Raw genomic sequence first — 27,266 nt, forward strand, 5'->3', positions numbered from 1 at the left:
ATTATAATATATCATTAAATGCTTTCTTTTTTTATTTGATTTAATATAGGTATAATTGAAAATTTATACAAACTTTGTTTTCCATTCCTACTCAAAACAAATATGGGGAAGGAAATAAAGTAATATTTCCCGGTTACTTTCCCGGCATTACCAAACGTGGAAAAGGAATCTTTCATTCTCATTCATTGGGGAATAACATAAGAAATGATTTCCCCTCAAATTCATTCCATAAACCAAACGGGGCCTAAATATGCTTTTATTCATTAATTACCAAGTCTATCAGGCATCTTGCATGCAATAATTGTCGAGAATAATTATTGTTTTGTTTGTTGAGCATCACTATCAGTCTATCAAGCATCTTTTATGCTACATTGATTTGAGACAGAGAAAAAAAAAATAAAAAATATGGAAAAAGGACTTAAGGTTGAATTGAAACCTCAGCCACAAGTTGCATATTATTGAGTACCCGCGGCTGACTAAATGCATACCTACTGGGCTAGGCTACATTACATGTTAAGACCAGAAAAAGGGAAAGTGAAGCAATGTTGTATTACCCTGTACTATTATGTATTACCCTTTACTATTATGGTGTGTTTATTAATTAAGAATTGAAATTCTCATCAGGAATTGAATTTCACTGATTGAGGATTCATGCGTTTACTTCACATCAAGGAATTAAAAAGTAAATGGGGCCAACACAAAATTAGGAATTGAATTTCTGATTTTTAAGGAATTTAATTCTTGAGTGGGAGGTGGTATTCTAATTCATGGAGAACTAACCTATTAGGAATTCATTTTTTTACTCATTATATCCTCACACAATTTTTAAAATTTCAAATTTGCCAACTACTTTAACCAAACAATAAGAACATTTTAGTAATTAGTACAATTCATACTCCAATTCCATATGATTTAATAAACAACTTCAATAAAAATCCGTAATATAACTCATCTCAATCTATATGGCTTAGTATACAATTTCAATAAGAATCCGGAATCTAATTCTCCTCAATCCAACTCCTTCTCGATTCAATTCCTCCTAATCTAATTACAGATTAGTAAGCATGCCATTAATGTCGGAAATTATCCAAAAATAACTCAATGTTGTGTTAGTTGATGAGTCTATGACCATGACTCTGTGAGGCTTGGCAACAGTGAGCAGACTCATTATTATTAATTATAGGCTATCAAGGGAAGGCAAGTTCACATCACCATAGCTACCATCCATCCATACATATACATACATACATACGTACAAATGAAAGCAGCTGTTGATGCACAAAAATGGTCATACACTTTTGAGTCCAACTTGTGCGCTCTTCGGCAGAGTAGGTAAGCTGCAAGACAAAGAACGAGTAGTGAGACATTGGGCACCGGTGTGGTACAAGCTGGAGGCTCTCGATGCTTAAGTTAATATCAAGTATGGAGTGAATAGTGATCTAGACATAGTGATGGCTAAATAGCTGAATGTCGCAGTTATCTTGTTTTGGGGACTTGTGTCCCTATTTATAGATTTTGAGAGATGTGCATCTTGAATGAGATTTCGATGTAGCACTATTGACATTGCATGATGAGGCACCACGTGTCCTTGTGAGAAATCTCTAATGAAGTGTGGTTTTTAGTCATAATCGGCAGTCCATGATGCTGAAGACTCACAACATGCTGATGGTACTTTGTGGATGCAATTGATTATTGAATTTAAGGGGTCCTCCTCATGGGTCCCTTGTTTCATGTGTCATTTTCTAATTGGTCGGTCAGATATGGTATAAATAGCAGCAGAACCGAACTAGTATATATATCGTTGGTGTGTGAGTTGAGTGCAATCAAATCTTTGGGCCTTGGAGATCGACCATCCGTGATATCTTATTCTTACTTGACCAAAGACTGGAACAAAATGGAGGTATGTATGTATGTATGTTACGTATGTGTATATCATCATTTAGCAAGCACGCCTTTGTTCCTCTGTCTTACATTTCTATTATAACACTCATGCAGCAGCAGCACGCTCACCCAACCCAATCCAACCCCATTTAATTATAAATTTGTGGTTTTGATATGCAGTGTAAGACTAAGAAGATTGTGATGAAAGTACCTATGAATTGCCAGAAATGCCAACAGGAGGCGTTCAAAATTGTTGCCAAATCAGATGGTATGGCGAGTTAGTAATTATAAGTATATACAAAATACAAAAGCACATGCTCCATCATTAATATAATTAGAAAAACCCCATTCTCATCTTCTCTGCTTTGACTGCAGGTGTGAGCTTTTTGGGATTAGGAGAGGAGAGAGACATAGTGGTGGTGATTGGGCGAGGAGTAGACGCCTGCAACTTGGCTAAGAGCTTAAGGAAAAAGTTTAAGACTACTGAAATTATCACCGTCGCAGATGTGTGAAGACCCTAAACCTAGAGCCTCCATGAAATGAATATTAATTAAGCTACGCAAATATTCCAATTAAGTCCAGCCCTTTTCAATATTGTTAGTATTTGGCCAACGTAACCATGCATGACGTGATGCTAAAATAATATTAATGTAATGTTTCCAGCCAAATTTATATGATCATGATTCATTAATTTTGAATTTAATTAATTAATTAATATCCAGGCTGCACTCAGTTTGCCTCTCCTCCTGAACAGTGTCAAGACTCGAGAGTCAAAAGTCAAGAGTCCACAGCAAAATGTTGGGTCTTGTGTTGTTTCTCTGTGATCATTAAATTTGTGTGTTTTGTGTTGGGAATCATGGGAAGGGGGAGGGGCAAATTTGCAATTGCATACTCCTCCTCGATCGACCACGAGAAATCGCAACGTACGTCTGGAGTGGAGCACGCGTCGTCCTATATTGTCTTGCAACACAAATCACTAGCTACGTGGAGGGCACGTGTCTACTGTCTTGCAAGTTGAAAGAGGGCACGCCACCTGCACTTTCTTCTTCTTCTTATTCTTTTCTGCTCTCCATCGGGTTCGGACTTCACCGCTGTGTGCGCCTGGCTCTCTCTCTCTCTCTCTCTCTCTCTCTCTCTCTCTCTCTTAACGGCTTACCGTACATTACATACTGTGCTGATCCTCAGTTTCAACAGCAATTAATAAGTTACAAAACCAACTAATAACTGATTATATATAGCTTAATCAGCTAGCTAGACAGAGGAGACGATGGAGGCGGACCCAGATTATTCCCACAACCAAATTAACCCAACAGGAACAACGGAGCCAAAAACAACAAGAAATAAGTTAATTTACCTGTCTTTCTCTAATCGTGTGAAGCTCCATAAGCTTACCCACCTAACCGACTACTACGCTACTACTACTCCTACTCCCTACTACTACTACTAGTGATGATGATCTCTCATCATCATCATCAGGCGGCTTTCAAAGGACCAGCAGCAGCAGCCACACCAACCCACTTGAAGACAACCCCTTCTACCAACCCTCCCACTCCCATGGCTTCTACATAACCCCGTCCGATGTTGTCCTCCGCCACATCGTCTACGACTACCAACACCAACCTAGTTTTGCTTCTGCTACTTCCTTAGATGATGATGATGATGATGCTGCTGCTGCTGCCTACCACCGCGGTGGCCCACGACGCCAAATCTTTTTCCAGGTGTCAAGCACAAAGGCCGCTATTGTCACCTGCGGTGGCCTCTGCCCGGGCCTCAACACCGTCGTTCGAGAGCTCGTTCTTGGCCTCTGGGACCTCTACGCTGTCCGTCAAATTTTCGGTATCAAGGCTGGCTACCGTGGCTTTTACTCTAAGGAATTGGAACCCCTGCAACTTAACCCCAAGCTTGTCCACAACTGGCACAAGATCGGTGGCACCATTCTCCAGACCTCCAGAGGTGGCTTCCATCTTCAAAACATTGTCGATGCCATCCAACATCGCGGCTATAATCAGGTTTCTACTTTAACTTCATTAATTACTTTACTACCGACTTGTACATCAATTAATTCCTTTTATATATACTAAAATTTTGTAAAAGAAGCCAAAATGAACAAAATTGTCCTTATTTATTTTTAGATTTCCTAAGGAATCCTTTACATTTGCATATCTTTGATTTGAAAGTTGAGAGGTTTTTCTGTCTTTTTTTAAAAAGCTTTGGCTTTTTTCAAAAGTGAAAATTTTTTTTTTGGCTAAAACCTAAATTTATTTAAAGTAATATATTCTCTTTTTCCTTTTCGAGTGATTATAAAATACTACTACCAAGTAATATATAACTCTTTTCTTTTCGAGTGATTATAGAATACTACGATAGTAGCGAGTGATTATAGAATATTACGATATTAGGTTTTTAGATTGTCGTCCTCCCAATCTTAGACTACTACTACTTTCTTTTTTTCTTAACAAACAAAAGGTCAAAATAAACTTGTGTTTAAAATTTGAATTATTGACTTATTTTTTGTTAAATATTAATTCATCGTTTCTGATGAATTGATGATTATCTACTACGTATATACATTTGACCTAGGCAATGTTTTGAAAGGTGAAACGTTGAAGTGAGGCGTTTTATGTCTCACAAAGCGAGGCGTAAGTCTTTTGAATATTCAATTATCACGAATAAAAATAAATTAGTATATTAATAATATGTAAAACATATAATCCATATATGTTGTGAGGTCATTGATTCATAAATTGAAACATCTCAAGCCTCTCTTTAAGCCCTAAATTGATTTAGACTGGATATGAATTCAAATTTATAAGATAGGATTCACATCTTGTTTGAATAGATTGAAAGAGAGGCTTCCGTTAGAAATATGTGGGTGGATATGGCTGAGAGCTAGTCAAAATTGAAACAGAGGGAAATCTGATTTTTTTAAACCTTCTATTGGGTGAAAGCAGAAGATAAAACGCACAGGAGGGACTAATTAATATAATAATTTTTTATTGTGAAGGAATGGAGGAAGTGGGACCTGAGCTTATGTTATGTTCTTAAACTTAAAAACCATAGATGTTGAAAAGCTGGCTTTTTGCTCGTCTTCTTCTCCGCTCTGCAACGCCTCTGCAATTTCACGCGTACGCTTTTGGAATTTGGCGTACGCCTCCGTAACTTGTGTATGCCTTTAACAACAATCGGTAAACAGAGGCACGCTTGATGCGTTTTACCATCGCCTCTCCTCGCCTCACACTCTCAGGCGCGCTTAGGCATGCCTTTCAAAACATTGGACCTAGGTACCATAAATTTGGAGAGGTAACCTTTGTTAGATAAGCTGGTGGTTGCTGGTAAATATGCAAAATATGGATGTAATTCGCACTAACACAATAGATGCTGATCTGTTGCCGGAAGGATTTTTAATATGTATCAAGGTGGCTAGACCAACACAGCTGAGCGAACTTTTTTTATTTTTTATCTTTAGGAAGTCATTCTCACTTTAAGAAAGCGTATTCACAAATTACCTATAAGTAATGTCCATTAAGGTAGGTTACAGATCTTTACAAATCACACCTCACTTTGATTTATCTTATATATATTTATATATATATATATATAATTACATATGATGGATTTATTGATTGTATAAGAAATGTTGTTTGTACCTACAGCTGTACATTGTAGGTGGAGACGGCACGATGCGCGGGGCGGTGGAGATATTTCATGAGATTCGTCGGAGAAAACTGAATATTGCAGTGACTGGGATTCCGAAAACTGTGGACAATGATGTAGGTATCATTGACAGGTCTTTCGGGTTCCAGACAGCAGTAGAAATGGCGCAGCAGGCAATAAGTGCAGCTCATGTGGAGGCTGAGAGTGCAGTGAATGGAATAGGGTTGGTGAAGTTAATGGGTCGAAGTACAGGTCATATTGCTCTGCATGCAACATTGAGCAGCCGTGACGTGGACTGCTGCGTAATTCCTGAAATTCCATTTTACCTGGAAGGAAAAGGAGGGCTATTCGAATTCCTTGAGAAGCGATTGAGGGAGAATGGACATGCAGTGTTGGTGGTGGCTGAGGGAGCCGGACAGGATTATATGAGGAGGAGGACGGGCATGTACAGAATTAATGAGGATGATGCTCAGAACCAGAAACAGGAGGACATAAGTATAAGGGCCGCTGGTGGTAGAGATGAATCAGGGGACCCAGTGTTCCTGGACGTCGGGCAATGGCTCAAGTCGGAGCTAAACAAGTGGTGGAGGAGGGAGCACCCAAATGAGCTGTTCACAGTCAAGTACATAGATCCCACCTACATGATACGCGCCGTCCCCGCAAATGCGACGGATAACTTGTACTGCACGCTTGTTGCGCATTCAGCCATTCATGGAGTCATGGCAGGGTATACTGGGTTTGTGTCTGGCCCCGTCAATGGAAACTATGCTTACATTCCACTTGAAGAGGTCGCAAAGGCTAAAAATGAAGTCGATACTAGAGACCATAAATGGGCCTGGGTCAGATCAGTCACCAACCAGCCTGATTTTCAGACAAAGAGCTAGCTAATCAATCAGCCAAGAGAGAGAGAGAGAGAGCTAGCTATCTAGCTTTGAAAACAACCTGTGTTCTGTTCTGCTGCTAGGTGTTCAGATGAAGTGAGAGTTTGATGTAATATTATATATGATGACACTTTTAATTTATTTTCTGAACAAAAAGTTTGTGTTGGGGTTGAAAGTAGGAGGAAAAATAAAGTAAAACAAGAGAAGGCTGTCCTGGAGGAATCCGCTAATGAGCAGCAATGTGTTGTGTTAAAAATATATATGAAATTCGAATAGGCAGGCAGGCAGGCAGCCAATAATCCCGCAGCGATGCGACACTCACTTTGATAAAGTAAAGAAAAATAGAGAACCCAACCAATTGCTTTTTGGGCCTACCTTTGTGAGTACTTGCTGGGGAAGGGAATCTGGAATCTCGTTTGTAATAAAAGTTAAAACCAAACCCATGTGTCCAGTTATTTCACAAGTTTCCAGCAGCTAAGCTTTTAGGGGGCAAATTGAAATTGTTACGCATCCAGAATAAATTCAACTTCACCGACCAAACCGACATAGTATCTATCTATCCGAATACTGTTGTTTTGGCCTTTGGGAAGTCGGCTAGCTGGCTGGTGGAGGGTATATAAGACATTTCACTAGGTGCATCATCATTCATCGACGAATAAATATCGTCAAGCTGCTTCTACTTTACTCTTCTTCTTGCTGTGTTGGTTGCACTGCACTGTTTATTATTCCTTCCCTATCTATCATTTAGCAATTACCAGTCTTTCTCTCGCCCGCTCGCTCGTAAGAGTAACCACCCACCACGCCTAGCGCCACCTGCAAACGCGCCTCTCAGCTCAGGCGCCTCTCTCTCTTTTCCATTGGCCGACCACTTGAATGAATAAATGAATGAATGATTAAAGAGGTGGTGGTTCTTCAAAAGTGGAGTTGGGCTTTCACTTTCACTTTCAGTTCAGACAAAATGTTACAAGGCAGGTTTAGGTTGAGAATATTATCAGCTGCTCTGCTTTCTTTATTAGTAATAGTGAGTTGGAGCTCAGCCCCAGTGGCAGAATCAGCCCTAGGAGTGAACTGGGGGACCGTCTCATTCCACAAGCTCAAGCCTTCTACAGTGGTAGATCTCTTGCAAGACAACAAGATATCCAAGGTCAAGCTTTTCGATGCCGACCCAGATTCTCTTCAGGCCCTCATGGGCAGTGGGATCCAGGTCATGATTGGCGTCCCCAATGAGATGTTGGCCGCCTTGAGCTCTTCCACTGCTGCCTCTGATTCATGGGTTCGCCAGAATGTGTCCAGATATATGCGTAAAAATGGTGTCGATATCAGGTCCCTCTTCTTCTCCTTTTCCTTTTTATTCTGCTTCTTCTTTCAATCTTTTGTGCTCTTGTTTGATGTTGCTCAAAAATGAAAACCGAACAACTTTTTTCATTTGTTTTTGCCACCATCCCTCCTTGTGCTGCTCTGCAGACTCATATCACATTCTCTTCTCCTTGTCAAGTGATCAGCTAGATCTATGCAGCCTGAGATATGAGGCTGCAGCTTGCCAACAAGATGCTCATCTATTTATTAGGGAATAAATTTTAGTTTAAAAGTTCCATATTTATATTAAACAAGCTGACCTCACAGTATTATCAACCCCTAGCTTAGCTATTAACAAGATGTATTTATTGTTCAACTAGATGTAACTTTTGGTTTGGAACTTTGAACTTCTGATAATCCCCTGTTCTGCAACGCATGGTCTATGAAGCTCTAATAGCTGGTTCACCTTCTTAAACCAGACTGCTTTTTCCATTCTTCATAGCAAGCTTCTTATAAACAGGACATCAATCATCCCATGGAATATGGCATATGCTTTGCCCACCTTCATTATGATAATGACCAAGAGCGAGCTCATTCAAATCCATTCATTGTTTAAAACAAATTATTCAAACAGAAACAGAAACATTCCTAGACCCCCCTCTAAGAATGCCACAAGATAGGATCATACTCATACCTTTGTGTCCTTGAGTTCGTACATCCACCTGGATAGTTAACTCACTGTATAGGAGCCAGACGGAAGTGAGTGCATTTCACATTGGAATTTAACTCAATTCTCCAATTGACACTTCGATTTTTCAAAAAAGACTTGAATATTTTAAATGTTAGAGTAAGAATTGTTTCTTCTGCATCTGTTTAAACTTTTGCACACATATATAGAGTTCTGTTATTCAATTCTTGTCTTATGATTGCAGGTATATTGCAGTAGGAAATGAGCCCTTCCTTTCAAGTTACTCCGGTCAATTTCAATCATATGTCATGCCTGTCCTGCTCAATCTACAACAGTCGTTGGCTAAAGTGAATCTTGCAAGCTACGTGAAGTTAGTCGTCCCTTGCAATGCTGATGCATACGAGTCTTCTCTTCCTTCTCAAGGGGCATTTCGACCTGAACTGACACAAATTATGACTCAACTCGTTTCGTTTCTCAACTCAAATGGTTCTCCTTTTGTAGTCAATATCTACCCATTTCTAAGTCTCTATGGAAGCTCAGATTTTCCTCAAGATTATGCATTCTTCGAAGGGACAAGCCATCCTGTTACAGATGGGTCCAATGTTTACTACAATGCATTTGATGGAAACTTTGACACGCTAGTCGCGGCCCTCAGCAAGCTCGGATATGGTCAGATGCCCATAGCTATTGGGGAGATTGGGTGGCCCACTGATGGAGCCATCAGTGGGAATCTCACTGCTGCAAGGGTATTCAACCAAGGTCTCATAAATCATGTCCTCAGTAACAAAGGAACCCCTCTAAGGCCAGGTGTCCCTCCCGTGGATGTATATCTTTTCAGTCTGCTGGATGAAGGAGCAAAGAGCACACTCCCAGGAAACTTTGAAAGGCACTGGGGGATTTTTTCCTTTGATGGGCAGGCTAAATATCCATTGAACCTTGGTTTAGGAGGCAGAGGATTAAAAAATGCAAGGAAAGTTGAGTATCTGCCATCTAGGTGGTGTGTGGCAAACCCATCTAGGGATTTGTCAGGTGTGGCAAACCACATGAAACTTGCATGTGGTGTTGCAGATTGCACCACGCTCACCTATGGGGGGTCATGTAACGGAATTGGAGCAAAGGGAAACATCTCGTATGCGTTCAACAGTTACTATCAGCTGCAAATGCAGAATGAACGGAGCTGTGATTTTGATGGGCTTGGTATGGTCACCTTCCTTGACCCTTCTATTGGTGACTGCAGGTTTCTGGTTGGCGTTACGGATACTAGGTCTAGTTCTAGTTCCTGTTCTAGTTCTCAAGTATACAGGAGGTGGGTCATTGTTTGGATGCTGATTGCATGGAGGGTTTGGTTTTTTGTAATGTGAAAAGTGGTTTCTTAAGTGGGTTTTTGGCGGCCCCCTCTTCTGAAACTAAACGAATGCTGAGTATAGGACTAGGTGATAAATAAGTAGTATAGTGATCTAATGGAGGTGTGTAATTCGGGTATCATGCAAGAGACGTGTGGTATTGAATTATTAAAATATATAATGTGTATTTTGTAGTAAAGAAAAAGAGTTGAATATAATAATACATGTTCACACCATCTTGTAATCTTGTAATCTTGTAATTCAGAGATTCAGTCGATCACACTCACACAAATAAAAAGAAAGAAAGGGGCCTCTTGGTGTTCATAAGAAACTAAGAAGCAAGGCTAAAAGCCTAGAGCCTAAAAATAAGGGGGGATTAACAAGGCGGCAGCCTGAACTTGTAAGTAGTGCAATCGCCAAGGCGGAAAGAGGCATCGGAAAGGGTACCATGAGCTCTCTTGTTGTCGTAACCGGGATAGTCGTCTTTGCGGAAGGGCAGAGTTTGAGTGAGAAGCAGCCCTATCTTGTGTGCTTTCCTCACTAAATCCCATTTGTTGTAAGGATGACCTTCCTTGTGGGTTATATGAATCTCTCCACCCTCTTTTCTCAGCAGAAGTTTAGCATTCTGCAGGAAACCCTTCACCAACCTCTTGTTCAACCTAGTAGTAGTAGTAGTAGTAGAGCAGAGGTATTAATTATAAATAATTATTTGGGGTTTCATCCATCAATCAAATTCACATGAACAAAGTAGAAAATTTAATCGAATCAAATGATATTAAAAGGGCAATGAATGAATTAAATTGAATTGAATTGAGATAATGAAAAGTAGTTATAATAAGTAGAGAGAGTGAGTTACTGGATCTGGCAGTAGCTATCCTCCCGGAAGAGAAAGCCAACATGAGGAAAGTTGTAGACAATCCTGTCAAACCTCTGAGTGCTGAGGAAGAAGTGTTGACTCATTTGCTTGGCGTCCACTCCGTAAATCACTATGCATCCCCTTTCTTCAAGCTCCCTCACATTCCCTATTGCATTACTGTACTTGCTATCAATCTCCTCTGTAAATAAATAAAATAAGAATAACAATCAAAATCAAAATCAAAATCAAAATCAAAATATTGGTAAAACAGGAGGCAGGAGGAGAGGTTACCCTGGGAATCGAGAGAAGTGGCTACCATGTTGCGGGCAGATCCGAAATGGGTGGCTAAAGAAAGAGAGAAGGAGAAGTCTCCTTCTCCCACCAGCAATATCCTATGCCTCGATGAGTAGTGCATTCTCCATTTCTCTTCCCCTTCATCATCATCATCATCATCTTCTTCTTCATCTGTTTCGACGTTTGATTCCCTTTCTTGGTACTCTTCTTCTTTTCCCATTCTGAATGGTCTTCTGATGATGGTTATGGTTGACTTTACCTTCTCACTTGCCAACTATAACTGCTCTCTGCACCGATTTCCACTTGACTTCCCCCCTCCATCTTCTGATGATGGTTAGAATATCATATGATATTTCACTTTTTCCTTTCTTTTTCTTTTTCTTTTTCTTTTTCTTTTTCTTTTCTCCCGTATAAGAAAGAATTGAAGAGGCAGGCATACAGTACGTACGCATAGGGGCATAGCAAATTAAAACAAAATAATCCCGAAATATAAATTTCTTCTTTTCTTTTCTTTTAATTTTTCTTTTTCAAATCAATACCTAGAAATGAATAATAGAAGAGGTATTTCCGCCCTGGAGTGGACCCACTTCGAGGATAGCCAAATGGTTGAGTTTAGTTAGAGCGGTGATTTCCCTACTTCAATTTTATCCACTTACACTCCATTTTATAACTAAAAAATGAGTGTAAGTGAATAAAATTGAAATGGGGAAATCATTACCCTTAAGTTAAGACGTGATTACAGGAGGACAGACAGGCCTCAATCAATTCACCAAATCCAAGGCCTCAATCAATTCACCAAATCCAAGGTGCAAAATGAATGAAGCACCAAAACAAAATACTTTCCCCTCTCACTCGTCTCCCCTTTATTCATGATATTGCTGACCTTTTCTTTAAAAATGTATGATTCCTGAGGAAAATCGTCAAAAAATGCATGAACTGAAGAAATCCAAGTAAAATTCACATTCGCCATCAAATCGGCCAACGAACTCTCTCTACTGACTTACCTCACCAAAAAAAGAAAAAAAAGAAATATCTCTCTACTTCTATTGATGTTAAAGTCAACATACCATCCAGTAAAATTCACATTCGTCATGCAAAACATAGAAGAAAACTACTATCAAGAACCAGTCAAAGGAGAGCAGCTATGGAGAAGGAAATTCCACAGCATCTCCAGGTCCAGGAAATTCATACAAAATTCCCAAAGACCATTAATACATGTCACATGAGGATAGTAGGTTATGCTGCCGCTCTACCCTTGATACTACACAAAGCAAGATCCCTCCATATGAGTGCCATTTGCATCCAGTAGCCTGCATCAGTTTACCAGAATACCCAACCAATCATACTACGTACAAGGCAGCAAGATAATACCATTTAAAAGCAACATGTAAATTAATATATCTTACCAGGCATCATCACTTCTAAGAGTTTTCTTATGTAGACTGTTTAAGCTTAGTTAGCTCACTTAAGACTTCTTTGAGCGGTTGGCTGAGCACGCTTCTCGTAGTCTGGAAGAAAAAAATTATTATTATTATAAAATACTAGCTTCAAGTGATTAGAAAAACAAAAACACTGTCGAATTAGTCAAGGGAAAATTGAATAGCTTTCGTAAGCACACTTAGAAAACAAAAATAGAGATAAACAGTCCATATGCAGAAATTCAAGAAGTAGAATTTTCAGTAACTTAACAGTTCCACGGGAAACTAATAGTTACAAGCATTATCATAGGCTCATAGGCAGCTGGAAAGAAGAATGCATACATGGAAATGAAAAAATCCAAAGGGATCCATGGGAGACTCAGAAGAAGGTTTCTGGTGGCTCAATCAGAAAGAGTAAAAAAGAGGAGACGAAAGAAACATACAGAAACTGAAAATAGGGGAAAAGGAAACTTGAGAGAGAAAGACAAACGATGCAAGGAGAGGGAGAAAGAGGTGATGCGGCCGTGAGTGAGGATCAAGAGATGGGAGATGTAGGTTCTAATTAGTTTGACAACTATGCCCCTAAGATGGGGATGGCATTGATTAATTTTGAAGTTTAGTGACCAATTTGATGTTCAGACCAAAAACAAAAGTGATCAAATTGATGAATTTCGCATAGTTCATGGACCATTGATGATAAAAATACATCAGGAAATAATATCATTCCAAAAAGAGATTGGAGGATATCAACTTTTCAATTGCAATTAATTCAAGGAGTGAAAACCACTTATGCCTTTTTCAGACTTCACATCAAAAACAAGAAAACTCTGACAAAATAGAAAAACGGTAGAGTTATTCCAGAGCAGAACTAAAGCATTTAAAAAAAACAAAAAATCACACACACACACACACACACACATATATATATAAACTAAAAATTTCTATCTGGATCATTCAATACGGTCAAAGAAAATACTAGCCACAAATTACAATCTTCTTATGAACATTACTCTACCTTCAAGGATGGTACTAGAGCAAAAACTTCATCAGTGGTTTCGGGACAAACATTGGCAATCACACTTATCTGCGGCAAGAAAATTAATATCAAATACCATTGCTTAAATTTTAAAAACTAATACCAAAGGTTGAGATTGTGACCTCGCCATCTGAGACACCATATTTTGTGAGAGTCCTAATATTCAAGTTAAGAGTTCAATGGCAAAGAAAGATATTCATCTAAACATACATATAACCTTGAGGAACAAATCAAGCATTCTCAAGCACGCACATACACACACGCCCATGAACATATAAATGTAAAGGAACCAATCAAGGATACTCAAGAACTTTTCTGACAGATTGGGGATTGGTATAGTGGCTGGTTCTTTTGGCGTACTGCAGTCCCTTGTCAAATGATCTGAAAGCAAACCAACTGGAGCACTTCATATACACAAAACAAACATCGATTGCAATAACCAACAACCATTTTCTCAATTGCCATCCTTCTATTGAGAAATAATTAACTTCATTCTTACACAGGGATTTTAATAGTAGGATCTTTAGACAACAGGATCATTTGCTCCTGGATTCCTTGTAGTATATCCGCAGCCTCACAATCCATCAGACATTTGGCACTCTGTGGCAGTTCTGCAAGCATTAACAAAAATGACAATTATTTGATATTATGAAACACACAGAACTGAACACTGAGATACTATAGTAGTCGGTGTATATTTAATTAGTAAGTAAACATAACATGTTATAGCAGAAAAATACTCTATGGCCAAGGAAAGTGCTCACCCTGCTCAATTTTGAGCTCCAGTGGCTGTGGTTCTTTCTTTCTGCCATTTCCAACCTTGTCTCCTTTTCCCCCTTTGCCCCAATCAGCTTAAAAAATCACATTTTGTGAAAAGGGAACAAGAAAACATCAGATGAGTGATCAAAATGGATATTCATCAGAATACTGAATTTCAAACAATATCAGACCTTTCCCTGAGGCAGCAGCTGGGTTATCAAATTTTGACGAGAAGTTGGATTTGGGTTCATGCAAACCTGTAAATTCAAGTAACAACATTATAGATGTTGACGATTGAAGAAGATAAGCACATGCATGACTAAAATATGAGAATAAGTTAAATAGGAAAAGATAGAGTGTAGAAACATGATCAACCTTCAGAATCGAACTGGACTTTTCTCCCCTTCTTGGACTTTGTTGAGCTATCATCTTTCCCTTTCAAGGAAGCTACAGAGACAGAATTATCTAATGTCTTAAAGAGAAAAAGGGAAAAAAGAAGAAAAGGCAAGAGTAGCATTACAAGTTAAGAAAAGTAAAGAGCGAAGAAAAAGCAGACCATCCTTTGTAGAAGGGGTAGATTTCAGTGAAGATTTTACTGCTTTGCCAGTAGGCAAAGAAAACCCTTTTCCTCCTTTCTCCGACATGGCTAGATTTTCTGCAACTCAGCTGAATGTTGGAAACGCCCTTTTTACTATTCACTGTGGAAACCTCAGAACGTTAAAGAAAACAAAATTGGGGGTTTAGGATCTTTTATTATATACAAACGACGCAAAAGAACCCTAAACCAACGAAAAGGGAAAGCTCACATTATAAAAGAAAATCAAACAAAGGGTACCGGCGAGGAGAGAAAGCAGCGGGGAAAGTCACCAGCGGGAAGGCCCGGAAATGATTACTGTGCTAAAAACCTTATTCCGGGTTTGGTTTGGAGTTGTGGACTGCTTTGTCTTTTTCGCTGGCTTTAATTTTGCTCATGTTCTCTCGTGTCATGTGCACGGATTTAACCCATTAATTTTTCGTGTAGATTTTGGGTCATGTCAAGTTGACACATTAAGTGATAGTAATTAAAAAATATTTAAAATATTAAATAAATAAGAATAAATAATTAAACGGGTTATTGGGTTATATAGGTATCCTAAGGATTTATGATTTAGGGTTCAGGGTTGTCGGGTTATATAAGTATTTTAGCTGGTTAATAGGGATTTTAGCAGATTGACCACCCATTATGACTCATTTTGTTAAACATGTTATATAGGTATTTTAACGGGTTGACAGATTGACTTGAAATTCACTTATTTATTGAACGGGTCATGTTGAATTGACCTAAAAATGACATGAATTTTAATAGTACGGATTGAACCTGCTAATTTTTCATGCGAATTTCAAATCGTGTAATAAGTTGTGCCCGAAATTACCACCCCTGCTCCCGAGTCCTGAGCCCTGACTGACTTTTGTTGTTGCTGCCTTGTGTCGAGAATGCACATAGGCTAGGCTAGGCTAGCAACTTAGCAAGCAAAAGGCCGACGCATGTCACATAAAAAATTGGGGTGTAAAAACTGAATATCACATGCTAAAGTTCAAAATTTATCGACATTTTTACTTGATTTGGCTTATTTCACAGTGCTCAAATTTTAATTATAAGCTCTATGAACCAAACATGCCTAGGCTCAAGTTTGACTCGTTTCTTAAATGAATCGAGCTCAGCTTGACTTGTCCAAGCTGTATCGATAACACAATTAATGTACGAATCAAATCTTTGAAGTCTTGAATGTGTTATAATTTAAGTATATTCATAACGTAGTGTTGATAAGGTGTCGTCACCATCACGATTCACGCACACAATAGTTATCTTATTTTACGCAGGCCAATTAAACCAGATTGGCAACTTTGATTTTATGGGACATTAATAACCATATAATGTAGTCTCTGTTTGCCTGATTAGTTTAGAATTAGACTTATTTAGGATGACAGGATGAGTGCTTGCAAGTTGCATATGCAGCTCTGGACCCCTTTTTCTTATTAACTTCTTATAGTTAGTAAAACTAGCTATTCTGGTATTCCCCACAGCCAGCACCCTTTAAGTTTATGACACAAATGGTGAAGAGGACTCATAACATAAGATCGTTAACTGACAGATTTTATGAAAAGGGAAAACCTTAATTACAACAAGTGCAAAGGGAAGAAGGAAAGGTCGATGTTGATATACGTTTTTGCTATCTATCTTTGCCTTTGTCGCGGCCATGGTCTGATCTACTTCCCCTTTGTATCATCCTCTTAACATCCAACTTGCTCCCAGATCCCGTTTCTAGTTGATGTTCTACTTGTTCTTGTATTTCTGTTGAGCTAACAATCTTTATTTCGGTTCCCACGGGAAACTTTCCATCTGATCTTTTTGTTTGCAAATGCAGCGGATAATCTTTCTTTCCAGCAACATTGGTTCTTCTTGTGCTGTGATCCCCTCTACTACTAGTGAATTTATCATGATGATCTGCTGCTCCCAATTTTAGCTTGCCATGTCCATGACCATGACCGTTAAGAATATCTAATTCTCTGCTAGTTGGAACTGTTTGTTTTCCTGTGGAAAAGAGCTCCTGGGACTGGGACTGGGAGGGCATAAGTGGCAGTAGTTTATGTTTATGATGATGATCATGAGTTGATGCTGCCTTGGAGTTGGAAGCTCTGTCTCTGTCTTGTTCAAAGAAGAGGACTTGCACAACAGTCCTCAATGGTAGCCGCTCATTTTTCACAGCATGAGCGCGTACCTCGGGCGACAACTTCTGGCAGTCCAAAATGCGGCAGAGGCGCTTCTTGTCTGTCTTGCTCAGATCACCATGCTCCTGCTTAAGTTAATAATAAATATATATATATCATATATAATCAAGCAGGTAATGTTCATAGAGTTAATTGTTCTTAGCATGCTCATTAATTTGATTATCATGTATTGATATTATTTATGGCATTGGCAATGGCAATAGCATTCAGTTTAATTAATGAATCACCTTTAGATAAATGTTAATAGCCTTGTAAATGTCGTCATGGTCTTCCCTTGCAATATCTGGCAAAGCTTCAGCCAGAGATACCAGTTTTGAAACTGGCATGTTGGCATCCCTGGCAACGACTTGAAGGTAAGAATCGATGAGCTTCCCAACCTTTCTCATTGTTCCCAAAAACTGGGCGCTGCTGCCGTTTGATTCAGAAGCAGAAGCAGCTGCAGGGGATTGTCTTCTCCACAGCACCAAGAAACTTTGTAAAACTGCCACAACCAAGTCAATATCGTAAAATTCTGGGTCAGTGGGCGAGTGTGATGGAGAAATCAGGTCATTCACTGTTGCCTCTTGGAGTTGTAGACTGGACCTCCTTAATAGTTCTGTCTTTGTCACTGGAGACACTCCTAAGTAATTTGCAACCATAAGAAGCCTTAGCAAGAATCCAACACAAACTGCTCTCTTATCTCCAGGAATCATACTCACAATGGTATCAACAATTCTTCGATTCTTCTCCATAAATTGCTCATCTGTTTGTGGAGGTGGTCTCGTGGTGTCTGGCAGCCAACGACAAGCATAGACGTGCAAAGCTTCACCAATGAGCTGCGGTGGCAGCATGTACGTTGAGGCAACAGCAGTAATTATACACCGAAACAGGTCTACATCAAGGTCTGATATATCCTCTGTCCACCAATCCTTTGGGATAGAATGGTGTTGCTTTTTGGTGTAACCAGGTCTTGTATAAGTGTAGGACCATGAGACCTGCAATGCAAATTAAGATCAATTTAATCATTTTCCGTTTCAGCATTGCTGCTGCTGACAGAAGAAGCGCATGCAATAACATATAAATGTATGTGTGACCTTCGCTGGAGGTGTAAGGATTTTTTCAACGATTGAATCAATGCACTTTCTGATGATTCCAAGATTCTCAGACCAGTCTGGCAACTTTACTGTGGTTTCTAGTGTGGTAATGGAGTCTTTCCAACCTTCAAGAATGCACGAATTGAAGAAAGCCTCGAGTTTTGGAACAAAATTTCCCTTCTCTAATGACTCAGTCATTCGAAGGAACTTAGCAGCACAAAATGCAGGTACAAAGTTATACGCACTGAGGTTAATCGTAATTCCATAGCAGAACTTAGCACACAGTTCGAAAGCATCTTCACCTCCTGGAATATCGTGAAGCTCTATGCTGACCTTTTCAGAATCACCAGAGTCAGAGCAAAGCCGTTGTAAGAGGCCACATTTTGGAACAAGTGGAAACTGCAGCTAAGAAAGCACAATTATCTCTTCCTTTCCAAGAACAAGCATACATATACACAGCCGTTAGCTGCATGTTTTGCAATAGTTTTCAGTGAAATATTGAAATGATATTTCTTTTCCTATGGTCTTCCTTTCCTTTCTTTCTCCGGTTTTATGATGCTTTAAGAATACTTTATGCTTTAAAAGCACCAATACGCAGGAAGTATTGATCAATTGATCAGCAGAAAGATTGCACAACCATAGACTAGTATGCATATAGATTTGTGATAATCCATGCATATGCACCAGCGAGGTACGTACATGATTCGTTATTCATACCTTATGGAGAAGATAACTGATGTTGTTAATTTGTATGAGAAGGTCGCTCGGTACATCTGAAATCACAGTCCTGCGCATACAAATTAAATCAGTTTCTTCTGGAAGTGCTGAAATTGTTGAGAGTACTGAGTGACAGCTCACAAATTAACAACATTTCGTATTAAAATCCAGTACGCAGCTTTGGTTTACCATGCGGGCTGTGTGTGAGTTCATACACATTGGAAAATTCATTCCATACAATTTGTGAAACAAGTCAATTAATTTCCACTCATATATGACTATGAGACAAAATTGGAAACAGCTCATAGTACCTGCTAGCTTCTTCTGTGCAGAAGGTGTCCGGCTTGGTCCCAATTTTCATAAACTTCATTTCTGGATTGGTACTTTCCTTTGAATACAAAAGATCAAACAGTTGTGCCTTCAAAAAAACTCCTGCAACAATATGCCCTATCGGATGATTTCTGAAAGAGATTCAGATCCTAAAATTAATAATAATGCAGTTTCATCTGAATTGGTAACTGATTGATTAATTAATTAATACAAATAAATGTATCGACTAGCTAGCTAGATTCAGTAGAAAGAAAGACCAAAGCAATTTGTTTCATATCAAGCTAATTCATCAGCTGAAACTGATCAACTTAGGAGATACTTACAACTTATGAAGGATTGCCGCCGAGGTACGAAGCTGATTTTAATATAGTTTCAGTAGCCGAATGAACATGCAAATTGGAATCGCCAAAATCCACAATCACGAAAATTAAAGAAAAAAAGAAGAAGATGGGTTAGAAGAAGAGAAGAACAAAAATGCATATCGAAAGCTATAAACAAAAATTGTCAAAGAAAAAGAAACAATAAATATAAAATTATGGAAATTCGATCATATCAAAATGAAGTTGTGAAGTAGACGTTATGGCCCTTACCTGATGATCATCTTTCCTCCAACAAGGTGTCTCGAGGACCCACCATCACGCATTGTTCCTGCATAGCACCCAGCCGCAAGTCCTTTAATTTATAGCTAGCTAGCTACTGGAGGAGGAGGGGGTTTTTTCCTAAATTACATCAATTAAGAAGAAAAAAAAGCTCAGTAGTGTCTACTGTGAGAGGTGCTGGTGCTGGTATTAACAATTAATGAAGTCAAATAATATATATTAGAAGGGTGTCAGTCTACTCTTGAAGAGGCAAATGGAATTGAAGGATACTGGTTTTGCAGCCTTCGCTTGTTTGCCACAACACGAGCCATGCAAAATATTTTATATCTGAATCATTTGGAAGTTAGTATATATATAAGTTGTTGAAGCTCATTTAATTACACTGAATCTCTCACTCTGACTCACTGTCTCGCTGACTCACTGACGTACGTACGTTAGGAAAGCATCAACCAGAAACTGATATAAATAAATACCAACAACCTGATGAGTGATGACTGATGAACTTAGTAATTTTGTACTCATATTTACTTATTTATATGCAATAATTAAAGTTTCATTTAAATGACATCATTACTAGTTTTTTTGGCCTGAATGTAAAGAGTGTGTGTGTGGATCATCAGGGGGAAGATTTATTCATATAACATTTTACATGAATTCCTCCATCTCCATCGGAGTGAGGCTCTATATTTTTCATCAAATCAAGACTCTAATCAATGCACAAAAAACATGTATAAATGCAAGAAAGGGAAAGAAGAATCTCTCTTTTTCAAGACTATTGGTAGGCTTTTTTATGATCACCATTGATCGATACGATTGGTTTAAATGGGAGATAGATAGGGCTAGCGTGGTCTGTGCTTATACAGACAAGTGACGGTAAAGAGAGAGAGAAGCAAGCATGTATATGAGTATGTATTATGTATGTATATATAATGTGGCACAACACGCGGTACCAGTTATCAGATGGCAAAAAAGGCCTTGAGATTTTTCTTCCAAGTAGCAAAGTAGGAATGCATGCAAATCCAGAGAAGCCTAGTAGCTTACAAGAAACTTTTGTAAAAGGTAGCTTTATACTTAGCTAGCCGGCCAGCGAGAAACCTAGATCCCCAACACCATAAACAATATATTCACTGTATTAATTCACTTTTGACATTGATAATAAAGAGCCCCTCCACAAGCTCCACAAGGTTTTGTTCATTTCTATTTTGTCCATATTCAATTGGAATTAGTTTCTTTTTTAACTTTTTGGACATTTTATACTTATCCTCTAGCAGCTAGCAAAGTATTGCAGAATCTTTCCTTCTTTCATCTCATCTGTACGTACGGTATTACATAATGGAAAGCCACTAGCTAGAGATGTATTTGTACGCATATAAGCTGTAAGCTAGCTAGCTAGATTATTATCAATCAGATCACTCCAATCTCCCTCAATTTATTATATACTAATTAATTAACAGATCATATTAGCAATCAATCAGTGGTGGGACGACTCAGCTAATGACTTACAGAAATGCTTATTCCAGTGAGTAGTGATAAAAATGAAATTAATAAGAAGAAGGTACCGCAAGTAAACAATTGAAGTTGTTGAATTCCAAGGCAGCAGCTAGCACCATTAATTTACAGTAGAAAAAGCAGCAACTTTACCTTGCATCTTCAAGTGAGTGGACGGATTGAATTGGATTGGAGAAAGCAAGTGTAGCTGCAGAACCAAATGAATATCCAATTAATATATATAATTTCTGATGGGAACCCACTAGCCAGCAACAAGGAGAGCAGGGCTTGATATATATGCTTGGGTGCAAATGAACGTGAGAGGATCAGATGCATATATGCAACGTGAAATAGAATATTTCATGCATATAACCCCGGTGAGAGAGAGAGAGAGAGAGAGAGATAGTAATTATGGGTTTCTGTAGAGCTAGCTAGAAGCAACTACTATGACTGTGAGACACCAACTAAAGAGAAATGAGTCCCGAGAGAGAGAGAGAGAGAGAGAGAGAGAGAGAGTGCGTGCTTGTGTGGTTGGTTGGGATTAGTCAACATGGTAATGTATGAAAAGCACGCACATTATGATAAACTGGTTGAATAGAAAAAGAAGGGAATTCCTCATAGATATATATTGGAAAAGACAGGTCTCTTCTAGCGAACGCGAACAGCTCATCTAATTTTCTTCTTCTTCTTCTTCTTCTTCGTCTTCTCTCTCCCCAGGACAGGATCCAAAAGGTCCAAGCGAGAGCAGTCCAACAGCTATAGGCTGGCTAGCTTGAAATTGGTGCTCTATGATTGAATCAGAATTATAATTCAACTGAAATCACAAAAAGCATGCAATATTGCCAGATTGTGCAAAGATTGCAAGTGGGAAGTGAGAAGGCCTTAAAGAAAGAGAGAGAAAGAAAGAAAGAAAGAGAGTGCTCCTTCCTAGTGGCATGGGGTGGAACATGCTCTATCATGTGGGACCATCTTGTTCATCTCTAGCTAGTTCTCCTTAGCCTAGTTAGCTATATATATATATATAAAATATATATATATATACACCTTTTATATATATATATATGTATATTACATTGAAAGAAAGAAAGAAAGAAAGAAAGAAAGGAAGAAAGAAAGAAATTGAAGACAGATCCCTCCCTCCCCAGTCTTGTCCTTGTTTGCGTATATGTGAGTGAGTGTGTGAATTAATCTTATTTCCTCATCATGCTTTCCCCCACTATGTAAGGTATATTCTTCTTCTACTGTTGTACACTGCACAACCCCTTTTCAAAGTTGGTTGGCTTGGGTCCTCTCTCTCTCTCATATTTCCATGCATGTCGGCCACGTGTCTTTTCCTGCACCGTTGGTTACATCTCGCAGTCACGCTGATGGGATTGCCATGCCTTCCCCTTGTCGGTTGCTTCCAGGGCCAGACACAGACAAGTATTTCTCCCACTCTCTCTCTCTCTCTCTCTCTCTCTCTCGCTCTCAACTGTCAGCCAAGCTCTCTGCTCTACACAAAACACAAGCACTCGTGTGCATTGTGCAATATTATATTCCCGTGTATGTGTATCGCTTTTTGGATATTTCATAATTAATGATGCATGAGATGATATGCGATCATTCTTAAGGGTCCCGGCCCATCCCTTCAATATAATCTCTTCGTTTGAATTTGATTGAAAGATGGCTGAGCTAACTGTTAATATTATTCATTTCCAACCCGAAAATAATTTAATTTGTGCCACTTCGATTCCAACCTAATTAAGTGCCAAGCGGCCCTAGCCTTATCAAGTGATGATCGATCATCATGATATCATCACTAAAGTCTAAACTAAAGTGTCGATTAAGGTACGTAAATTACTTTCCAGTTTCTTAATTAGATCTTGTTATCATTGCCCATTATCTAAAACTAATCTTTGCAAAATCCCAACCACATGTGCCTTTTTTGTTATGAGAAAGTTTCTTTTTTCTTTTTTCTTTTTTTTGTTACTTTCTAGCTATCTATTATGTACCCGTATATAGGATTGAGAAAATCTCCCGTTACTAAGTTTTTGAGAAATTATAAAACGTTACTGTAGTAGAGCCAAATATACCCATTACCTGTCCAATCCGATCTTATATTATATGTACTACTAGTCTACGATTACTGACATCTGCTAAATTACTAACACAAAATAAGTGATGATCTTTCCCTTCTTATTAATTGTTTCCTTGAGTTTCTATATATATATATATATATATATAATTATATAATATGTTGTTGCTAGCTAGCTATAATTTCTTTTAAATTTTGTTTTTTTTTTGGTAATTGAACATTAATCTCGATCCAAAATGAATGTAATTTAACCTACCACGGGAAGAAACTAGTTACAGCCTAGATAATAAAATGTCAACTTGTATAATTGCAATGCATGTGCAGGTAGGTGATGGCGGTAGTCAATCTCTACTCCATCATAATGGGCCTAGCCTCTCTAGCCTAGTAGTTGTAGTACTGAAATTTCCAAAAAGCGAGGATCTTTCCTCATTTGGGCAATCAAGTTCAGTTGTGTACACCCTATTGCATTGCCCATATGCCTCTTTTGATCTCTCCTGTTAATTATTTGTCAACTTATTTGCTTTTTCATGTCTATACTCTACCTCTACGTACATACATACATGTTTGTATCTGTGTATTTTGTTTGTATGTATGTGTGTATTTTGTTAGGGCCACACACCGACGTATATGAAAACTCTCCTTGTTTCTTTGTTTGATAAGGTTTCAATCATTTTTTTTTTCTTTTCTAATTATGCAAGTATCATACACAAACCAAGCTACCCGTTGCCTTGAACTTCATATTTTAAGGTAACAGGAACAGAAGAGCTAAAATCTTTAGTGGAGGAGGTCAAGGGGCAAAAGACCAACGCCACTTTCGCAAGTATAATGCAATGCAAATTGCAGGATGGTGACATTATGACAAATCCTATGTCAGTCAGTACAAATATATTATATATCATCAAAGACATATGTTATTAGCAAAGCCAGGCTTGGCACATATTTATAGTTTTTCTATGTTGTTTCATGCCATACTAACGTTTCAAGTTTTAAGTCTCTAACAAGCCTACGAACCGAGGAGATACAGTAACAAAGATATTGACAAACCCTCTCACTACAAAACTATGTCCCCACCCCCACACACCAACCCACAATCAGCATCTCACCACAAACTTACATGCGTTCGAAGCCACAATCTCGGACATTAACCAACTTGGAGATTACGAGTCAGGGCAAGCCAATACAAAGAAATTTGTTGATGAGCTATAACAAAAATCCCATTCACAAGGGAAGCAAGACCATATAATTTTCATGGAAGGTTTTCAACCTCCAAAAAGGAGAACCAAATAAATCATCCACTGAGTTCATGCTTCAATCAATCACCAAATAAATCATCCTCATCATCATCAGCGTGGCTCGAGTTAGTTCCAACCTTTACACTTAATGCCTTCTCATCGGTTTCTCTACTTGGAGAACCTTGTTTACCACTAGAACCCGCAGAAGGATATGCCCAGGAAGATCCCACTTTGCCTGAAAAAGAGTCTCCAAAAAGGTCGTCATAAATCCCACCCTTTGGAGCAGTTTTGACTCTATTTAAGACCTGTTGTAATTTTTCAGTCATGCCTTTTTGGGAAGAATTGTCTTCCTTTGCAGATAATTGCTCCTTTCCTTTGGGTATTACTGTAATCTGCACAAGGGATTCATATTTCCCAACAAGACTTCCTTCTTTTACACCTACTGGACCAGGTTCAGTCTCTACATCCACACCATCTGAAACCCCGACTACTTCAACCAGCTCTCCGCCCACTTGATCCCTGAATGACACTCTTGCCTTCCTAATTCTCTTGGACGCTCTCTCTGGCTGCTGGGTGTCACCTTTTGCGCCTGAGTCACCAGACTCACGGGACATAGGCCCTATGTCAAACCTGGTCAGACCATGACGATTTAGTAGCGTATTATAAGCCACGACAGCTTCTTCATCAGAGGGATCAGGAGGCGGAGGCAGATTAACCTCTGCAGGCAGTGAAGGACGAGGAAAAAGAGCTGCATCATTCTTTCTCAAGATATAAGTTCTAGTTGATGCAGCAAACCGCAAAGACTGCCCCACTTCAAGCTCAACAGGGGTATCTTTAGCCACTCGTTCATTTGCAACAAAAGTGCCATGTGCAGATCCCAAATCAATTACATATATGCTGCAGAAGGGATAAAGCTTGTAAATGACACTAAACGGAAGAAAGAAAACTCCAACAGCATCACAAACGGGTCAAGCAATCACCCCAACACTATCATGGATATGAAAGGACATGGCCATGGCCATCATGAAAGCATGGTGGTGAAATAGGTCAATCCCTGAAACTCCTAGATGATCAATTGAATCATGAAATTGATGGTTCAGTTCATAATGCTACTCTTGTTTTGTCTAAAAATAGAAACCTCTTCTTTAAATCTAAAACCATTGAAATAGTCAACCATCTGGCTCTATAATCTAAGATTGGAAAGATAAAAGTTAGTAGAGTATTTATTTTGTTCATCTTTTCTTCACAATTTTCTAAGAGTTCTGAACCCTCATGCAGAACAAACTTTAACTTGGTCAACAAAACCTTCACTTGATCAACAAAACCAACAGCAAGCACACAATACAGATATGTACAACCAGCCGGAATTCAAGTACAAACCAATTATGCTATCCCAGCTGGAATGCAAGCATAAACTAATTACACCAACATATAAATAACAAGACTATATGCAATTGAAGCAAATAGAAACTGAATGTAGATGATGTAAAAGGAAAACTGAGAAAAGGTGTGACTCACCTTCCATTCTTGTGAGGAACAACAACAGCATGTTGGCGGGAAACGGACTGATGATCCAGCACAAAGTCACAAGTTTGAGATTGGCGGCCAAAGATGTTGCGACGCCTATCGAGAGTAATGCGATCAAGAACCTGACCTTCCTTGACAACCTCAAGATAATACACACCGGGGCGGGGGTCAATTGCCCAGTCAGGGGGCTGCCAAGTGGACTGACCCCCACCAAGCTGAGTGAGATGCTGCTGCGGAGTCTGCTCGACCCCCACGAGAGGGGCAGCCTCGGGCGGTGCAAGAGGGGGAGGAGGGGGTTGATTTTGGGTTTGATGCGAATGCGAAAGAGAGGGCAAGGGAGTGGATTTGGAATTGGAATTGGGATTGAGCGAAAAGGGTTCCAAGGACTGAGCTTTCTTAAATCGATCAAGGCCAGCTCTTCCGAACATGATGCAGTTCTGTAAATGAGTCAGGACTCAGGACTCAGGACTCGAGAGAAGGATGAATGTACATGAAATCTGAATTCTGAAAGTTATACATATACATATATATATATAGAAGCATCGGAGTCTCACACCAACAACCACTGAATCACATCAATACAATTCTATTCTATTCTATTTCTAACTTGTAAAATGGAGTGGAGCTACAGTCCACCGAAGAAAGAGATAGAGGGAGAGAAAGTAGAGAGTAAAGAATAGAAGCCTCCTCCTCGTCCTCCTCTTCTATCACCTGCTATAATCTAATAATCTCATCCCAAAGCCTAATAAGCAAAATAGGCAGATCTCATGTCATCATCTAATCTAACCATCAAAATTACAGTTTTTTCGAGAATCGAATGCCGAATAAAAGCAAAAGCACAATTATAGGAATTTCCAAGAGACTTACGGAGCTGTCTCGCAGTCTCAAACTCTCAGTCTGAAAGTCTCGAAGCCAAACAAGGCAGAGAGGCCTTGGACTTGGAGGGAGGGAGGGAGGGAAGGAACTGCCTAACCAGAGAGCTGCAGAGGAGACTGGAGACTGGAGACTTTAGAAGGCGAACTAAACTAATAAAGGGGCCTTTGAAATTCCAAGCTATTTTCATTAACAACAACAACTAAAACCTAAAAGCCGCTGCCTCCCTCCTCTGCCTTTGCTTCCTTCCCTCCTCCTCACTCTGTTTTTTTTTTTTCCAATTTAATTGCTTCCTTTATTTTTTTTGGTCAAAATTTAATTGCTTCCTCACTCTGTTGTTTGTTTGTTTTTTTTTTTTTTTACCCTAGATTCTGGATTGGAATTTAATTATTTTGTTTATTTTTATATTCTTTTTTAACATTTGGATACAGCAACCATACCCTTTGTTTTCAAGAATAATGCTGGAGTCTGGAGACAT

The 27,266-nt window shown here is 39.0% G+C and overlaps 7 protein-coding genes across 17 annotated transcripts; 3 read left to right on the forward strand and 4 right to left on the reverse strand.

Annotated features, from left to right (window-relative positions):
- Positions 1-1,843: 1,843 nt before the first annotated feature.
- Positions 1,844-2,538, forward strand: LOC148918330 (heavy metal-associated isoprenylated plant protein 47-like). Its single transcript, XM_089048221.1, has 3 exons — positions 1,844-1,900; positions 2,062-2,149; positions 2,257-2,538. Exons 1-3 carry the CDS (start codon positions 1,895-1,897, stop codon positions 2,391-2,393), a joined length of 231 nt encoding a protein of 76 aa, XP_088904347.1. The 5' UTR covers positions 1,844-1,894; the 3' UTR covers positions 2,394-2,538.
- A 746-nt stretch (positions 2,539-3,284) lies between these two features.
- On the forward strand, positions 3,285-6,721 carry PFK2 (phosphofructokinase 2; the record flags this gene model as incomplete). The annotated part of the gene is made up of 2 exons (XM_016792642.2): positions 3,285-3,890; positions 5,535-6,721. Coding segments are annotated over 2 exons (1,491 nt in total), but the record flags the coding sequence as incomplete, so codon positions are not given.
- Positions 6,722-7,064: 343 nt separating this feature from the next.
- On the forward strand, positions 7,065-9,979 carry LOC103324382 (O-Glycosyl hydrolases family 17 protein). Its single transcript, XM_008226429.3, has 2 exons — positions 7,065-7,739; positions 8,645-9,979. The coding sequence occupies exons 1-2, from the start codon at positions 7,306-7,308 to the stop codon at positions 9,759-9,761; spliced, it is 1,551 nt and encodes a 516-aa protein (XP_008224651.2). The 5' UTR covers positions 7,065-7,305; the 3' UTR covers positions 9,762-9,979.
- Positions 9,904-11,681, reverse strand: LOC103324384 (uncharacterized protein At4g26485-like). The gene is made up of 3 exons (XM_008226430.3): positions 10,891-11,681; positions 10,600-10,798; positions 9,904-10,402 (listed from the first exon to the last, which is right to left on the reverse strand). The coding sequence occupies exons 1-3, from the start codon at positions 11,111-11,113 to the stop codon at positions 10,120-10,122; spliced, it is 705 nt and encodes a 234-aa protein (XP_008224652.1). The 5' UTR covers positions 11,114-11,681; the 3' UTR covers positions 9,904-10,119.
- Positions 11,682-11,910: 229 nt separating this feature from the next.
- Positions 11,911-15,095, reverse strand: LOC103324381 (DNA-directed RNA polymerases IV and V subunit 4). 4 transcript variants are annotated; one of them, XM_089048220.1, is made up of 11 exons: positions 14,942-15,095; positions 14,663-14,804; positions 14,482-14,553; positions 14,298-14,363; positions 14,112-14,198; positions 13,847-13,958; positions 13,651-13,743; positions 13,470-13,503; positions 13,327-13,395; positions 12,300-12,401; positions 11,911-12,203 (listed from the first exon to the last, which is right to left on the reverse strand). In XM_089048220.1, exons 2-10 carry the CDS (start codon positions 14,748-14,750, stop codon positions 12,327-12,329), a joined length of 696 nt encoding a protein of 231 aa, XP_088904346.1. In that variant the 5' UTR covers positions 14,751-14,804; positions 14,942-15,095; the 3' UTR covers positions 11,911-12,203; positions 12,300-12,326. The 4 variants fall into 4 exon arrangements, with proteins under 4 accessions (XP_088904346.1, XP_008224650.1, XP_008224649.1 ...); XM_008226428.2 differs by having other exon boundaries at positions 13,651-13,728; positions 14,942-15,093; XM_008226427.2 differs by having other exon boundaries at positions 13,651-13,728; positions 14,913-15,073.
- A 1,090-nt stretch (positions 15,096-16,185) lies between these two features.
- LOC103324380 (Phototropic-responsive NPH3 family protein) lies at positions 16,186-22,088 on the reverse strand. Of its 8 annotated transcripts, none has more exons than XM_089049421.1 (9): positions 21,658-22,087; positions 21,236-21,290; positions 19,586-19,643; positions 19,319-19,350; positions 18,977-19,126; positions 18,666-18,735; positions 17,949-18,353; positions 17,103-17,849; positions 16,186-16,940 (listed from the first exon to the last, which is right to left on the reverse strand). In XM_089049421.1, the coding sequence occupies exons 5-9, from the start codon at positions 19,033-19,035 to the stop codon at positions 16,317-16,319; spliced, it is 1,905 nt and encodes a 634-aa protein (XP_088905547.1). In that variant the 5' UTR covers positions 19,036-19,126; positions 19,319-19,350; positions 19,586-19,643; positions 21,236-21,290; positions 21,658-22,087; the 3' UTR covers positions 16,186-16,316. The 8 variants fall into 8 exon arrangements, with proteins under 8 accessions (XP_088905547.1, XP_088905543.1, XP_088905548.1 ...); XM_089049417.1 differs by having other exon boundaries at positions 19,586-19,714; XM_089049422.1 differs by having other exon boundaries at positions 18,977-19,097; positions 21,236-22,088.
- Positions 22,089-24,024: 1,936 nt separating this feature from the next.
- Positions 24,025-27,144, reverse strand: LOC103324379 (SMAD/FHA domain-containing protein). Its single transcript, XM_089049425.1, has 3 exons — positions 26,783-27,144; positions 25,907-26,352; positions 24,025-25,285 (listed from the first exon to the last, which is right to left on the reverse strand). Exons 2-3 carry the CDS (start codon positions 26,341-26,343, stop codon positions 24,469-24,471), a joined length of 1,254 nt encoding a protein of 417 aa, XP_088905551.1. The 5' UTR covers positions 26,344-26,352; positions 26,783-27,144; the 3' UTR covers positions 24,025-24,468.
- Between the last annotated feature and the right edge of the window lie 122 nt (positions 27,145-27,266).

This window comes from Prunus mume, linkage group LG3 (genome assembly GCF_029339155.1).
Source record: "Prunus mume cultivar Tortuosa linkage group LG3, ASM2933915v1, whole genome shotgun sequence".
NCBI classification, from domain to species: domain Eukaryota; kingdom Viridiplantae; phylum Streptophyta; class Magnoliopsida; order Rosales; family Rosaceae; genus Prunus; species Prunus mume.

Coding starts and splice junctions, on each gene's coding strand:
- LOC148918330 (XM_089048221.1), top strand. Junction 2,150..2,256: donor AATTGTTGCCAAATCAGATG/GTATGGCGAGTT, acceptor CTTTGACTGCAG/GTGTGAGCTTTTTGGGATTA.
- LOC103324382 (XM_008226429.3), top strand. CDS start 7,306: ATGATTAAAGAGGTGGTGGTTCTTCAAAAGTGGAGTTGGGCTTTCACT. Junction 7,740..8,644: donor AAAAATGGTGTCGATATCAG/GTCCCTCTTCTT, acceptor TTATGATTGCAG/GTATATTGCAGTAGGAAATG.
- LOC103324384 (XM_008226430.3), bottom strand. CDS start 11,113: ATGGGAAAAGAAGAAGAGTACCAAGAAAGGGAATCAAACGTCGAAACA. Junction 10,799..10,890: donor CACTTCTCTCGATTCCCAGG/GTAACCTCTCCT, acceptor ATTTATTTACAG/AGGAGATTGATAGCAAGTAC. Junction 10,403..10,599: donor GATAGCTACTGCCAGATCCA/GTAACTCACTCT, acceptor TACTACTACTAG/GTTGAACAAGAGGTTGGTGA.
- LOC103324381 (XM_089048220.1), bottom strand. CDS start 14,750: ATGTCGGAGAAAGGAGGAAAAGGGTTTTCTTTGCCTACTGGCAAAGCA. Junction 14,364..14,481: donor AGTCCAGTTCGATTCTGAAG/GTTGATCATGTT, acceptor TTGAATTTACAG/GTTTGCATGAACCCAAATCC. Junction 13,396..13,469: donor ATGGTGTCTCAGATGGCGAG/GTCACAATCTCA, acceptor TTCTTGCCGCAG/ATAAGTGTGATTGCCAATGT.
- LOC103324380 (XM_089049422.1), bottom strand. CDS start 19,035: ATGAAGTTTATGAAAATTGGGACCAAGCCGGACACCTTCTGCACAGAA. Junction 18,354..18,665: donor TCAGTTATCTTCTCCATAAG/GTATGAATAACG, acceptor GTGCTTTCTTAG/CTGCAGTTTCCACTTGTTCC. Junction 16,941..17,102: donor CTATTAACATTTATCTAAAG/GTGATTCATTAA, acceptor TAACTTAAGCAG/GAGCATGGTGATCTGAGCAA.
- LOC103324379 (XM_089049425.1), bottom strand. CDS start 26,343: ATGTTCGGAAGAGCTGGCCTTGATCGATTTAAGAAAGCTCAGTCCTTG. Junction 25,286..25,906: donor GTTCCTCACAAGAATGGAAG/GTGAGTCACACC, acceptor TCCCTTCTGCAG/CATATATGTAATTGATTTGG.